General features: G+C 55.1%; 2 protein-coding genes across 2 annotated transcripts in view; one reads left to right on the top strand and one right to left on the bottom strand.

Moving 5' to 3' along the window:
• The window catches only part of LOC111922621 (uncharacterized), an 813,543-nt gene that overhangs the window by 94,049 nt on the left and 704,390 nt on the right, over positions 1-15,104 (bottom strand). The window lies entirely within an intron of this gene.
• The window catches only part of LOC111945726 (uncharacterized), a 555,958-nt gene that overhangs the window by 252,691 nt on the left and 288,163 nt on the right, over positions 1-15,104 (top strand). Inside the window, exon 8 of the mRNA XM_086874769.1 lies at positions 11,449-11,762. Within this exon, the coding sequence (XP_086730895.1) occupies positions 11,449-11,762 (314 nt within the window). The remainder of the gene's footprint in view (positions 1-11,448; positions 11,763-15,104) is intronic.

The following is a 15,104-nucleotide window of genomic DNA, read 5'->3' as shown; positions in this document are numbered from 1 at the left end:
CTCTCTGTGTCCCTGAGCTGCCCTGGCAGGGCCCCAGCCCTGCTGGGCTGTGCTCAGGAGCTGCTCCTGGCCAGAGCTGTCTCTCTGCAGCGCTGCCCTTGCCAGGAGCTGCCTCTGGGCCAGGAGCCTGGCCCAGCTCAGCAGCACAGACACAGCACCAGCACTTTCATCACCCTCTCGGGCCTTTGGGGCTCTTGGCATCACACTCAGTCCCTCAGAGTGTGCTCCAGAAACTCCTCAAGAGCTCCAAGTCAGATGGAAACACTGAAGTTTCTTGTAGCTGAAATGAGAGACACGAGTGAGAAAGCGTCCCCAGGTTCCAGGCAGAGCAGAAGACTGGAGGCCCTGATGGCAGCTGGGGACAAGCAAGGGAAAGGTGTCTGTGGTGCTGAGCAAAGCTGGATGTGTTTCAGGAATGGCAAGGCCAAGGGCTGAGCCCCAGCCCCTGGCAAGGCAGATGCTGTCCCTCCCTCATTGCTCAGGGCTCTTCCCGGGCCACTGGCATGTGGGGATGTGCAATGCCAAGGGCAGCACCATGGGGCGGCCCCTGCCAGGCTGCTGAGCAGGGACAAGGAGGCAATGAGGCCCCAGGGCTGCCAGGGTCACTTGTCCCCTGCTGGCCTCAGGCCCAGGGCCAGCAGCCATGGCCAAAGGGCTGCACAAGTTGCCTCTGGCAGGGCCTTGCAGCTTCACAGCCCAGGGCCCTCAACCTCTACCTGCTACTTATGTGATGAGGCCTCCAAATCCCATCCTGGGAGATTTTTGGGTCCTCTCCAAGGTCTGTGAAGATGGAAACACTGGTCAAAGTTATTTCCTCCCAGATCTTGCAATGACACAACAAGGATCAATATCTTTAAAGTGATCTAGAGTGGATTTGGATTTGTTGGAGGAAATATTTTACAATCAGAGTGGCACAAAACTGTAGATGCTTTTCCAGCGAAATGGATGCCCCATCCCAGAACTGCTCCCAGAGCAGGAGCTCTGTGCAACCTGACACAGTGAAAGCCCCTCCCCTCCCCAAGGATGGAATTGCTGTTGTGTGGGTTCTCTCATGTGCTGGGTGCCCTCACAACCCTCCTGGCCAGAATGTCTGCTGAGGGCCAGCCAGGCTGCTGCAGTGGCACTGACCTCACAGCCATCACCATTGCAGCCATGTCCCCTGGGCCTGGCTCTCCCCTTTCCTCTGCCCCTGCCTTGTCTCTGCTGCCATGAAGAGTTGTTTCATTATTATCTTGTCCCCAAGGTGCTGGGGCCAATTGCTTCCCAGTCAGGCTCCTGGAGCAGCAGTGGCTTTTCAGAGCCCAGCCAGAAATGAGCCCTGAAGCAGCAGCTCTGCAGTGCTGGCCACCAGGCCGGGGTGCCAAGGGAGCCTTCTGGCCATGGCCTGGAAGCAGCTGCTGCTGCCAAGGTGCCTTTGGTGCCTCAGGCTGTCCCTGGCACAGCTCCCAGCACGGCACTCTGCACTTGTGCCCGAGCCCTTCCCTGGCTTGGGGCTGGCCTGGGGTTTTTCCTGCAGCGGGATCTGCCCTGGCCATGGCACAGGAAAGGCAGTTCCTGCTGGAGCAGGAGGCTGTGCCTGGAATGGGCTCAAACAACTCCAGCAAAGCCCTGTTCACCTCAAAATTGCTCCCTAGAGCACTGTAGTCTAATGATTGTTATAGCTCCTGTACTGTGGAGTAAATAACTCTTTTTCTTTATTTACTCTGTGGTGTAAATAAATCTGTCTAATCATGCCAGAATCAGTCACAGTGGCATTTGTATAATTACATCTGATATTCCATTGTTAATCCTGTGGGGAAAATTGCATTACGGTTCAATTCCACCTGTCCAGTCTTTACACATAAGCCTTTGACAAACTCTGGGGCTGGGACTGGATCCAGCTGCTCCCAGTCTCCTCTCTTAGAAAGAATTTAAAAGCCTAGGAAGCTTGGAGGGGTTTGAGGATCCGTGGTGGCTGTTGGGTGTCATTTCTCCACCTCATGACTCAGCAGGAGTTTCTCCAATAAAGAAATAAAGCTTTTGCCTGAAGCTCCCACTCTGCCCATGGCAGGAAGCCCTGGGAGTGTCTGTGACATCCCGGCTCTTTGGCAGCCTGGGGACTCCTGGGATGTCACCGTGGAGTCCCCAGGAGTGTCTGTGACAGAGCGGTGCCTTTGCAGCCCAGGGTCCCCTGGGATGTCACCATGGAATTGCTGTGACTGTGTCTGAGCACACAGCTCTTCAGCATCCCCAGAAATCCCTGGGAGGTCTCTGTGGAGCCCCTGTCTCTGCCTGTGACATTCCGGTTCTTGAACAGCCTGGAGACTCTTGGAATGTCCCCATGGAACCCCTCTGAAGGCCTGTAACAAATGTGATCCTTGGTAGGCAACCAACAGCATGACCTGTTGCTATGGTCTGTTTCCATGGCAACCATCACAGCCCCTGTTGCTATGGTCAGTCCCTTGGCAGCTCCCCATGCCAGGGATGGTTGCCATGGACACCAGCTCAGGCCTGGAGCCAGAGCCTGTTGCCATGGCAACCATTTGCAGTCCCATCCCCAGGCTCATGGGATCCCAGAGCCACAGAATTGGCTGAGTTGGGAGGGAGCCATGGGGATCCTCCAGTCCAACTGCTGGCCCTGCACAGGACACCCCAACAATCCCAGCCTGGGCCTGGCAGCGCTGGCCAAACGCTGCTGGAGCTCAGCCAGCCCTGGAGCTGGGAGCCTTCCCTGGGGAGCCTGTTCAGCGCCCCAGCAGCCTCATGGGAAGAACATTTTCTTCACATCCAGCCTAAACCTGCCCGCCTCAGCTCCAGCCACTCCCTCCACTCCTGTCCCTGGACACCAGAGGGAAGAGGTTCCCGCAGCCCCCAGCCAGGGACCCGCTCCCAAGGCTGCTGCCATGGCAACCAGGCCTGGCACCAGCTGGGATGCTCGGTTTCCATGGGCTGGGCTTCAGGAATGGCATTCCCAAAGATCCCAGGCTGGGATAAGAACAATTTATTGAGAACAGCAACAAGATAAGGCAAAAACAGGAACAGAAAAAATTTTGGTAACAGAAAGGATAAGACAAACCATTCACAGGGAAAACTAAAATACCACCATCTGACTCTTCCTGGACACGTATTTCCTCCTGCCTGGAAAGGACACCCTTCTACTCTGGTGAGAGAGAGGTAGTCCTTTTCCTGCCCCTGGCAATGACCTGAGAGGGGATTAAATATAATGGACCATGATTACAGTCTCACATTCTTTGATCCCACATCATGACATTGCCATGGGCAGGAAAAGGTACAGGTGTCTTCCCAGCATGGATCACAGGGAACATGGATCACCAGGTCTCTTCCCAACATGGATCCTCCAAGGGTGGATGACGCTGGAGCAGTGCACAAAGCACTTCCTGCACTAGGGGCACTTGCAGGGCTTCCCTTACCGGTGCCTCCGTTGGTGTTTGGTCAAGTTAGAGCTCTGGGTGAAGCTCTTCCCACACTGGGTACACTTGTAGGGCCTCTCCCCAGTGTGGATGCGCCATTGGGTGATGAGGGTGGAGTTGTATTTGAAGCCCTCCCCACAGTCAGGACAGCGGAAGGGTTTCTCATCCGTGTGAATCCGCTGGTGCCTGAGGAGAGTGGAGCTGCTGTGAAACCTATTCCCACACTCAGGACACTCATAGGGCCTCTCCCCAGTGTGGATGCGCTGGTGGATGATGAGTTGGGAGCTGCAGCTGAAGCCCTTCCCACATTCCCCACACTCATAGGCCCATTCCCCAGTGTGGATCATCTGGTGGCGGATCAGGCTGTTGCTCCGGCTGAAGCTCTTCCCACACTCCAAGCACTTGTAGGGCTTCTCCCCATCCTGAAGCTGCTCATGGAGCATCAGCTCAGAGTCCCGGCTGGATCTCCAGCCGCCTTCCCGGCACAGGGTGGGTCTTTCCTCCTCAGAGCACCCTGGGATGGGTTTGGAGCCCCTCCTCCTGCGGGATCTCTGGGGATTTTCCTCCCCACTGGATTCCTGCACCGTGGAGCTGCTCAAAACAGCCTCTTCCATGAGGTTCTGCCGTGGGGATTTGTCCTCCCTGGTCTCCATCCTCAGCTCCTTGTCTGGGGGAGGAAGGACAAGGAGAGGATGGGATTTGCCTCCGTGCCAGAGGGAAGGGGAAGGAGATCCCCCCAGTGCGTCCCCGGCAGGACGGCGTCGGCAGCGGGGTTGTCCTGCAGCCAGGGGCCATGCTGGGCTGGGAGATGGAGCAGGAGAGAGGGGGAAAGGGGCACTGACTTCTTCCTCACCTGCCTGGGTGTCCCATGGCATCTTCCTCTTCCTCACAGCCTGCTTCTCCATCCAGCCAAGGTTTGGGATTGGAAACTCCTGGTTTGAGAAAAAACAAGGAATGAGCACATTGAGTTTGATGGTCCTTCTTACCAAGCCCATCTCTAGAAGTCACCTGGGCCTCTGACGTGACTTAGTTTGAAAGGAGTTTGCTAAGGAAGGCAGAAATCACCACTGAAATTGATAAAAAATATAAGCATCCCATCCCCTCCGAATTATTATAATCTTGAAACCAAAGTGCTCTCAGGTAACAATATGGGAAAAGGAATATAAATTCTTTACTAAAGAAAGGAAAATGAAAATGCAGCAGTACAAAAAAAAAAAAAAAAAAACCCACAACAAAAAGCAACGCACCAACAGAGTCAGGACCTTACACCCTGTTGGACAGGGTACTGGTAGCAGTTTGATTAAATGGTGGCTGCAGTGCTCCAGGAGTGACAGATGTGGTTCTGTTGAAGCAATGATCCCATAGAATATTGTAGCTTACCTCAGAAGTTCTGGTGCTGTAGATGGGTCTGGTCTCTCCTCTGGGAATCCAGTGGAGAAAGACTGCCTGTGGTGTTCTGATTCTCAGATTATATCCAGTCAGGAATGCTTGGCTCCTCCCCCTGGCTGGAGCATCTCACAATGGGATGATGTCATTTTATCAGTCCTGCAGTGAGACTCAATGGCCCATTAACAGAAGATATCCCCCTGGAGGAAGGATGGGTGGTGGAAGAGATAAAGAGCACTGCCCCACCTGGTTTTAACAGCTGGCTCATTAACAGAAGATATCCCCCAGTTATGAGGGAATGGGTGATGAAAGAGATAAAGAAAACTGCTCTACCAGGTTTTAACAGATGGTGAGAGAATACATACTTTTGGTTACATCTTGCATTGCAACCCAAGACATGGGGTCCATATAAACCTCCCAAACACCAGGACTTAGCCCTGAAAATCCCTCCCAGGTGTTCCCCATCTCTGGTCTCCCTCCTTTGCTGTTCAGGGTTTCCTCCCTGTCCCAGCTGCTGGGGTTCATGCTTGTACTGGGGGTCCCCTGTCTACTCGGTCCCTGACCTCTTCAGGCTCCTGGGAGTGCCAGGAATCCAAAAAGTTCCCCCATTTCCACTCAGCTTTGGAGTTCTTCATTCTTCAAACATCCCCCCAAAAAAACCCAATCCAGGGACACCCCAGAATATCTGGGCTGAGCTCCCCCTCCCCGGGCACTTCTTGGATGGGGGGGTGATGATCCCATAGGTGGGGGCCTGTGAATTCAGGGAGTGCTTGACCTCGTGGTTCCTACTCCTTTCCCTGATCCTCCTTTGTCCCTCCTTCAGGCTGAAGAAGCTGCTCAAGGAGTCAGAAGCAAAACTCCAAGTCCCTTGGAGCTTCAATCAGCCCCACTGAGGGCAGGGACTGCCAAAGGCTCCCCAGGGACTGGTGAGAGCAGATCCTGGAGGCCAGGATTGCCTTTGCCGGGAGCCAAAGGCTCCGAGCAGGGAACTGCAATGCTGAGCCAGCCCTGGCTGGGTTGGAGGAAGCAGAAAGGCCAAGCCCTGAGCCCAGGCCTGGCCCAGCAGGGCCTGTCCCTCACGGGTGGCTCAAGGCTCTTTGTGGGGCAGTGGGATGTGAGGGGCAGCAAGGACAAATGCCATAAACCTGTGTGACACTCCAGATCCTTATGGAAACATTGGTCAGTGTGACACCATGGGAAGTTGTGGAACCAAGGGGATCATTGTGGCACTCTTGGGCCCATGGAACCAAGGGACCAGTGGGACAGTCTGAAGCCTTATGGAAACAAGAGGCCACTGTGAGCCTGCAGGGCTGTAACACCCAAGAACACTTCAATGCTGGTGGTAACCAAAGGTTCCTGTGCTTGAATTTGGTGCACAGGAGAAACAACAACCAGATCTTCTCAGCATGGACAGATGCAAAGAATATTCTTGGTAGGAAGGGACCCACAAGGACCATCAAGTCCAACTCTTAATATAATGGCCCCACAAGGATCAAACCCACAACCTCGGTGATGCTGGCACCATGCTCTGACCAACTGAGCTAAGAGGTCAAAATGACACAAAATTTAACTGACGAAATACAGACAATCAAGGAACTATGGCAAAGGGTTTAATACAACATCCAACTGCACAAAGAACTCTTACCATAGCCTTAACTTTGCAAACTTAGCTCATTTAACCTAAAAAGTGTTAACCCTTAAGATTTTGGGTAACATTAAGATATCCAAAAATATTCCAGGTACGTAGGATAGGAAGGAGAATAAAAAGAGACCAGAAAGACAGAAGATCTACAGAAAAACACTTCCAGAATGATCCCAGTCACTCCCACTACAATCTCAGTCACTTCCAGTATGAGCTGTTGCACCCAGCCACCCCCAGTATGGTTACAGTCACTCCCAGACCCTCCCAGTATGATTCCAGTCATGGCTAGAGTGACTCCCTGTCACTCCCAGGATGGGCCCAGTTGTTCCCAGTCACCTCCAGTATGGTTCCATTCCCAGCCAGCACCTTTGCAGTCACTCCCAGTATGATCCCAGCTAGTTCCAGTAGGATCCCAGTATGACCCAGCATGGGCACAGCTGCTTCCAGGATTATCCAGCATGGTTCCAGTTGTTCCCATTTACCTGCACTGTGGTTTCAGTCTCTCCCAGTCTATCTCAGTTGCTCTCAATCACTCCTCAGGTGTTTCTAGCCTGATCCCAGTTGCTCCCAGACACTCCCAGTCACGCTGAGTGCAGTCCCAGTTGCTGCCAGTATGGTCCCAGTCTTGCCCAGCATGGCCCAACTGCTCCCACTGTGATCCCAGTAGGATGCCAGTTACCCTCAGGATGGTTCCAGTTGCTCCCTGTTCCTCCCAGTGTGATTCCAGTTGCACCCAGTTGGCCCCAGTATAGTTCCAGTTGCTCCCCAGATGATCCCAGCTGCTCCCTGCAAAGTCCCAGTCATGCCCAGCTGGAGTTGCCCCCAGTGTAGACCCTGTCACTCCCAGTTGCTCCCAGTTGTCCCCAGCATGGTTCCCATTGTTCCCAGTGTGTTTTCAGTCATCCCCAGTATGATCACAGACACTCCCAGTATATCCCAGCTGCCCTCAGCATGTCCATAGCCATTCCCAGACACTCCTAGTAATCCCAGTTAGGTGCTTGTTATCCCAGTATGATCTCAGGCCCAGTATATCCCAGTCAAGCTGGGATTCACTCCCTGAATTCACAGCCCCCTCCCAGCCGTGGGATCATCACCCCCCCATCCCACAGGTGACGAGGGAGGGGGAGCCCGGCCCAGATATCCTGGTGGGGTCCCTGGGTTGGGTTTTTGGGGGTGATGATTAGAGAATGAAGAAAACCAAAGCTGAAAAGAAAATGCCCTTTAGGGGGACATTTGGGGTTCCCAGTGGCAGCTGCTGGCAGAGGCAGCCTGGAGGAGCAGAGCCCTGTGTCCCCCAGGACCCCAAAGTGGGGAGCCCAGAGAGGGGGAGTGCCATGATTCGAGGAACCATCAATTAAATAGAGAGGGGCAGGGGGGACTCCTTGGTCCCCCTGCACGCCCAAGAAGGGAATAAGGGGAGCAGGGACCCTGGGACCCCAAAAACTTCCTGCATCCCTAAGTGGGGAGAGCGAAATGGGAAGAACTTTTCAAATTCCCGGCACTCCTAGCATCCAGAAGAGGTCAGGGACCAAGTAGACAGGGGACCGCCAGTACAAGCGTGACCCCCAGCAGCTGGGACAGGGGTGAAACCCTGAACACCAAAAGGGAGAGAACAGAAATGGAAAACTTCTGGAAAGCATTTTCAGGGCCAAATTTTGGTGGTGTACAATTTTTATGTACCCCATGTCTTGGGTTGCAATGCAAGATGTAACCAAAAGTATGTATTCTATCACCATGTTAAAAACTAGAGGAGCATTTTTCTTTATCTCTTTCATGACCCATCCCTCATAACTGGGGGATATCTTCTGTTAATGGTCCAGCTGTTAAAACCAGGTGGGACAGTGCTCTTTATCTCTTCCACCACCCATCCTTCCTCCAGGGGGATATCTTCTGTTAATGGGCCATTGAGTCTCAGTACAGGACTGATAAAATGACATCATCCCATTGTGAGATGCTCCACCCAGGGGGAGGAACCAAGCATCCCAGTGACTCCCAGTCACTCCCACTACAATCTCAGTCACTCCCAGTATGAGCTGTTGTGCCAGCCACCCCCAGTATGGTTCCAATCACTCCCATATCCTTCCAGCATGATTCCAGTCATGGCCAGAGTGACTCCCTGTCACTCCCAGGATGGGCCCAGTTGCTCCCAGTCACCTCCAGCATGGTTCCAGTCCCAGCCAGCACCTTTGCAGTCACCCCCAGTATGATCCCAGCTAGTTCCAGTAGGATCCCAGTATGACCCCAGCATGGGCACAGCTGCTCCCAGGATTATCCAGTGTGGTTCCATTTGCTCCCATTTACCTGCACTGTGGTTTCAGTCTCTCCCAGTCTATCCCAGTTGCTCCTAGTCACTCCTCAGGTGCTTCCAGCCTGATCCCAGTTGCTCCCAGCCACTCCCAGTCACGCTGAGTGCAGTCCCAGTTGCTGCCAGTATGGTCCCAGTCTTGCCCAGCATGGCCCAACTGCTCCCACTGTGATCCCAGTAGGATGCCAGTTACCCTCAGGATGGTTCCAGTTGCTCCCTGTTCCTCCCAGTGTGATTCCAGTTGCACCCAGTTGGCCCCAGTATAGTTCCAGTTGCTCCCCAGATGATCCCAGCTGCTCCCAGCAAGGTTGCAGTCATTCCCAGCTGCCCCCAGTGCAGACCCTGTCACTCCCAGTTGTTCCCAGTTGTCCCCAACATGGTTCCCATTGTTCCCAGTGTGTTTTCAGTCATCCCCAGTATGATCACAGACACTCCCAGTATATCCCAGCTGCCCTCAGCATGTCCATAGCCATTCCCAGACACTCCTAGTAATCCCAGTTAGGTGCTTGTTATCCCAGTATGATCTCAGGTCCAGCATATCCCAGTCAAGCTGGGATTCACTCCCTGAATTCACAGCCCCCCCATCCATGGGATCAACACCCCCCCTATCCCACAGGTTACGAGGGAGGGGGAGCTCGGCCCAGATATCCTGGGGGCTTCCTGGGTTGGGTTTTTGGGGGTGATGATTGGAGAATGAAGAACACCAAGGCTGAGAAGAAAATGCCCTTTGGGGGGACATTTGGGGTTCCCAGTGGCAGCTGCTGGCAGAGGCAGCCTGGAGGAGCAGAGCCCTGTGTCCCTAAGGACCCCAAAGTGGGGAGCCCAGAGAGGAGGAGCGCCATGATTCGTGGAACCCTCAATTGCATAGAGAGGGGCAGGGGGGTCTCCTTGGACCCCCTGCACCCCCAAGAAGGGAATAAGGGGAGCAGGGACCCTGGGACCCCAAAAACTTCCAGCATCCCTAAGTGGGGAGATGGAAATGGGAGGAAGTTTTCAAATTCCTGGCACTCCAAGCAAGAGGTCAGGGACCGAGTAGACAGGGGACCCACAGTACAAGTGTGACCCCCAGCAGCTGGGACAGGGGTGAAACCCTGAACACCAAAAGGGAGAGAACAGAGATGGAACTAGAACTCCTGGGAGGCATTTTCAGGGCCAGATTTTGGTGGTGTAAAATTTTTATGTACCCCATGTCTTGGGTTGCAATGCAAGATGTAACCAAAAGTATGTATTCTATCACCATCTGTTAAAACCTTGTAGGGCAGTTTTCTTTATCTCTTTCATGACCCATCCCTCATAACTGGGGGATGTCTCCTGCTAATGGGCCAGCTGTTAAAACCAGGTGGGGCAGTGTTCTTTATCTCTTCCACCACCCATCCTTCCTCCAGGGGGATATCTTCTGTTAATGGGCCATTGAGTCTCAGTGCAGGACTGATAAAATGACATCATCCCATTGTGAGATGCTCCACCCAGGGGGAGGAGCCAAACATTCCTGCATGAATATAATCAGAGCATCAAAGCACCACAGGCAGTCTTTCTCCACTGGATCCCAGAGGAGAGACCAGACCCATCTACAGCACCGGAACTTCAGAGGTAAGCTACAATATTCTATGGGATCACTGCTTCAACAGAACCACATCAGTCACTCCAGGAGGAATGCAGCCACCATTTAATCAGACTGCTACCAGCACCCTGACCAACAGGGTGTCAGGTTGTATTCTGACTCTCTCAGAGTGCTGTTTTTTTGTTGTTTTTTTTCTTTTGTACTGCTGCATTTTCATTTTTCTTCCTTTAGTAAAGAACTATTATTTCTATTCCTATATCTTTATCTGAGAGCACTTTGATATCAAGATTATAATAATTTGGAGAGGGTTGTTGCTTACATTTTTATCAATTTCAATGGTGGTTTCTGCCTTCCTTAGCAAACACCTTTCCTTTCAAACCAAGACCCCCCAGACACCCAGGGACTTCTAGAGAGGGACTTGGACAGAGGGACCTTCAAATTCAACGTGCTCATTCATTGTTCTCTCCCGAACCAGAATTTCCCATTCCCAAACCTTGGCTGGATGGAGAAGGAGGCTGCGAGAAAGAGGAAGATGCCCCAGGACACCCAGGCAGGTGAGGAGGAAGTCAGTGCCCCTTTCCCCCTCTCTCCTGCTCCATCTCCCAGCCCAGCCTGGCCCCCGGCTGCAGGACAACCCCGCTGCCGACGCCGTCCTGCCGGGGACGCACTGGGGGGATCTCCTTCCCCTTCCCTCTGGCACGGAGGCAAATCCCATCCTCTCCTTGTCCTTCCTCCCCCAGACAAGGAGCTGAGGATGGAGACCAGGGAGGAGAAATCCCCGCAGCAGAACCTCGTGGAAGAGGCCGTTTTCAGCGGTACCACAGTGCAGGAATCCAACAGGGAGGAAAAGCCCCAGAGATCCTGCAGGAGGAGGGGCTCCAAACCCATCCCAGGGTGCTCTGAGGAGGAAAGACCCACCCTGTGCCGGGAAGGCGGCCGGAGATCCAGCCGGGGCTCTGAGCTGGTGGTCCATGAGCAGCTTCAGAATGGGGAGAAGCGCTACAAGTGCTTGGAGTGTGGGAAGAGCTTCAGACAGAGGAAAACCCTGATCCGCCACCAGATGATTCACACTGGGGAATGGGCCTACGAGTGTGAGGAATGTGGGAAGGGCTTCAGCTGCAGCTCCCACCTCATCATCCACCAGCGCATCCACACTGGGGAGAGGCCCTACGAGTGTTCTGAGTGTGGGAAGAGGTTTCACAGCAGCTCCAATCTTGTCCTGCACCAGCGGATTCACACGGATGAGAGGCCCTTCCGCTGCCCCGACTGTGGGGAGGGCTTCAAGCAAAACTCCAACCTCATCACCCACCGGCGCATCCACACTGGGGAGAGGCCCTACGAGTGTGGGGAATGTGGGAAGAGCTTCAGCCACAGATCCAACCTCAATACCCACAAACACATCCACACTGGGGAGAGGCCTTACAAGTGTCCCCAGTGTGGGAAGAGCTTCTCAGACGGGTCTAACTTTGGCAGACACCAACGGTGGCACCGGTAAGGGAAGCCCTGCAAGTGCCTCAAAATACAGGAAGAGCTTTGTGCACTGCTCCAGCTTCATCCGCCCATGGAGGATCCACATTGGGAAGAGACCTGGTGATCCATGTTCCCTGTGATCCATGCTGGGAAGTCACCTGTACCTTTTCCTGCCCATGGCAATGTCATGATGTGGGATCAAAGAATGTGAGACTGTGATCATGGTCCATTATATTCAATCCCATCTCAGGTCATTGCCAGGGGCAGGAAAAGGACTCCCTCTCTCTCACCAGAGAAGGGTGTCCTTTCTTGGCCGGAGGAAATACATGGCCAGGAAGAGTCAGTTGGTGGTATTTTAGTTTTCCCTGTGAATGGTTTGTCTTATCCTTTCTGTTACCAAAATTGTTTCTGTGTCTGTTTGTTCCTTATCCCGTTGCTGTTCTCAAAAAATTCTTCTTATCCCTGCCTGGGATCTTTGCCTTTTGTGCTTTCCATGGGAGGTGGGAGGGAAGCGAGCAGCAGCGCGGTTTCAGCGGGAGCGGGAAATTGGGGAATGCCATTCCTGAAGCCCAGCCCGTGGAAACCGAGCATCCCAGCTGGTGCCAGGCCTGGTTGCCATGGCAGCAGCCTTGGGAGCGGGTCCCTGGCTGGGGGCTGCGGGAACCTCTTCCCTCTGGTGCCCAGGGCCAGGAGTGGAGGGAGCGGCTGGAGCTGAGGCGGGCAGGTTTAGGCTGGATGTGAGGAAAAGGTTTTTCCCGCGAGGCTGCTGGGGCACTGAACAGGCTCCCCAGGGAAGGCTCCCAGCTCCAGGGCTGGCTGAGCTCCAGCAGCGTTTGGCCAGCGCTGCCAGGCCCAGGCTGGGACTGTTGGGGTGTCCTGTGCAGGGCCAGCAGTTGGACTGGAGGATCCCCATGGCTCCCTCCCAACTCAGCCAATTCTGTGGCTCTGTGATCCCATGAGCCTGGGGATGGGACTGCAAATGGTTGCCATGGCAATGGGCTCTGGCTCCAGGCCTGAGCTGGTGTCCATGGCAACCAGCCCTGGCATGGGGTCTCCATGGAGCTGCCAAGGGACTGACCATAGCAACAGGGGCTGTGATGGTTGGCATGTAAATAGCATAGCAACAGGGGCTGGTTATGGCTGCCATGGAAACAGACCATAACAATGGGGCAGATGTTGCCATGGGAACAGACCACAGCAGGGAGACAGCTCTGGCCAGGAGCAGCTCCTGAGCACAGCCCAGCAGGGCTGGGGCTTTGCCAGGGCAGCTCAGGGACACAGAGAGCCGGCCCAGACAGAGCTGCCAGGGGCTCAGCACTGGCAGGGGCTGTGGGATGTGCCAGAGGGGGCTGTGTCCCAGCAGCACCTCTGTGGCTGTGTCCTGGAGCCCCAGAGCAGCTGTGATGTCAGAAAGGGGCTGTGTGACAGCTCCGAGTGCGTTGTGTGAGGTCACAGATGGGGCTGTGACATCACAGCTTGTTTTGTGATGTCACTGTGCAGCTATGGCATCACAGAGGGGACTGTGTGACATCACAGAGAAGGCTGTGACATCATGGCATGGCTGTATGACATCATAGCGCCATGTGTGACATTGGCGGGCAGCAAAGAGGGGCGCCAATGGCGGGGCCGGAGGCGGCTGTGGGGGCGGGGCCGGAGCTGTGGGCGGGGCCGCAGTGGAGCAGCGCGATGGCTCCAGCGCTGGGGCCGGGGGCGCTCTCGGGGGGCGGCGAGAGGTGAGGGGGACCCCGGCACCGGGACTCTTTGATCGCCCATTCCGGAGCGCCGAGGGGCCCCTAAACCCCCATTCCTGGGCACCGCCATCCCACCGAACCCCCATTCCCGGCCGTGGGTCCCACCCTGCACCCCCTTATCCGGCACCAGGAACGCCTGCACCCCTTTCCTGGCCATCCCGCCTCTCGCAGCCCCCAGAGCCCCCTTCTTCTTGACCCATTTACCCCCTGGACCCCTATTCCTGCCTCTCCCAGCAGCCAGCCCCTCCTTTCCTCAGCACTCAGGACACCCGGGACCCCTATTCCCAGCCATCCCGGCTTTCCCTGCCCTGTCCTGGCAATGGGGACAGCGGGGACCCTTGGAGCTCCCTTTCCTGGGTACAGGAACGCCCTGAACTCCAGCCATGCCACATCTAGCCAGCCCTAGCCTCCCCTCTTGTCACTCCTGGCATCCCCAAATGCCCTTCCCGGCTCTCCCCGTTCCCCCTTTCCTTCAGCCGTGACCCCCCGATCCCAAATCTCCAAATGTCCCCCCAGTTCTCCTCTCCCTGCGTTCCCTGCACGCGGCGCTGTCGGAGCCCAGCCCGGGCTTCCCGCAGTCCATGTCCATGGGGTCCCTGGCTGGGATCCCCTTCCAGCGCCGCCGCAGCGAGCGGGGCCGGGCGGAGCCGAGCCGGGATCTTGGGATAGCCAGGGCTGGGATATTGGGATAGCCAGGGCTGGGATATTGGATAGCCAGGGCTGGGATATTGGGATAGCCAGGGCTGGGATATTGGGATAGCCAGAGCCGGGATATTGGGATAGCCAGGGCTGGGATCTTGGGATAGCCAGAGCTGGGATATTGGGATAGCCAGAGCTGGGATATTGGGATAGCCAGAGCTGGGATATTGGGATAGCCAGGGCTGGGATATTGGGATAGCCAGAGCCGGGATATTGGGATAGCCAGGGTTGGGATATTGGGATAGCCAGGGCTGGGATACTGGGATAGCCAGGGCTGGGATATTGGGATAGCCAGAGCTGGGATATTGGGATAGCCAGAGCCGGGATATTGGGATAGCCAGGGCTGGGATATTGGGATAGCCAGGGCCGGCACAAGGAGCGGCACCGGCACGGGGCCAGCGGGGAGCTGCAGATGCTGCAGCAGCGGCACAGCCAGAGCGGGGCTGAGCGGGGGGAGCCGGGGCTGGGGGATCTGTGGGGCTGCGATGGCAACTGTGGCACCGCCATGGGGATCCCTGAGATCCAGGCTGAGGGATTAACAAATTCCCTGGCTCACAGCTGCAGGGAATGTCTCCGGAAATATGTCAGATATGGGCGGGAGGCGCTGGAGTGTAAAGGTGGGGAGGGCAGAATTCCCATGGGAATATGGGAATGGGAATGTGGGATTTGGGAGGGCAAAATGCGGGAATATGGCAATTCCCATGGAAATTCCATGGATGGATCTCAGACATCCCATTCCCGTGAGACCTCCTCGGATGGATTCTACTGCTGTCCCATTCCCATGGGAATTCTGTAGATGGATCTCACTGCCATGCCATTCCCATAGAATTCCATGGGCAGATCTCCCCATCCCACTGCCATGGGAGCTCCAATCCGGTTC

This window comes from Cyanistes caeruleus, unplaced genomic scaffold (genome assembly GCF_971803275.1).
Source record: "Cyanistes caeruleus unplaced genomic scaffold, bCyaCae1.hap1.1 HAP1_SUPER_30, whole genome shotgun sequence".
Taxonomy (NCBI): domain Eukaryota; kingdom Metazoa; phylum Chordata; class Aves; order Passeriformes; family Paridae; genus Cyanistes; species Cyanistes caeruleus.
The sequence above is the reverse complement of the archived record's forward strand: the minus strand, read 5'-3'. Positions and strand labels throughout refer to the sequence as shown.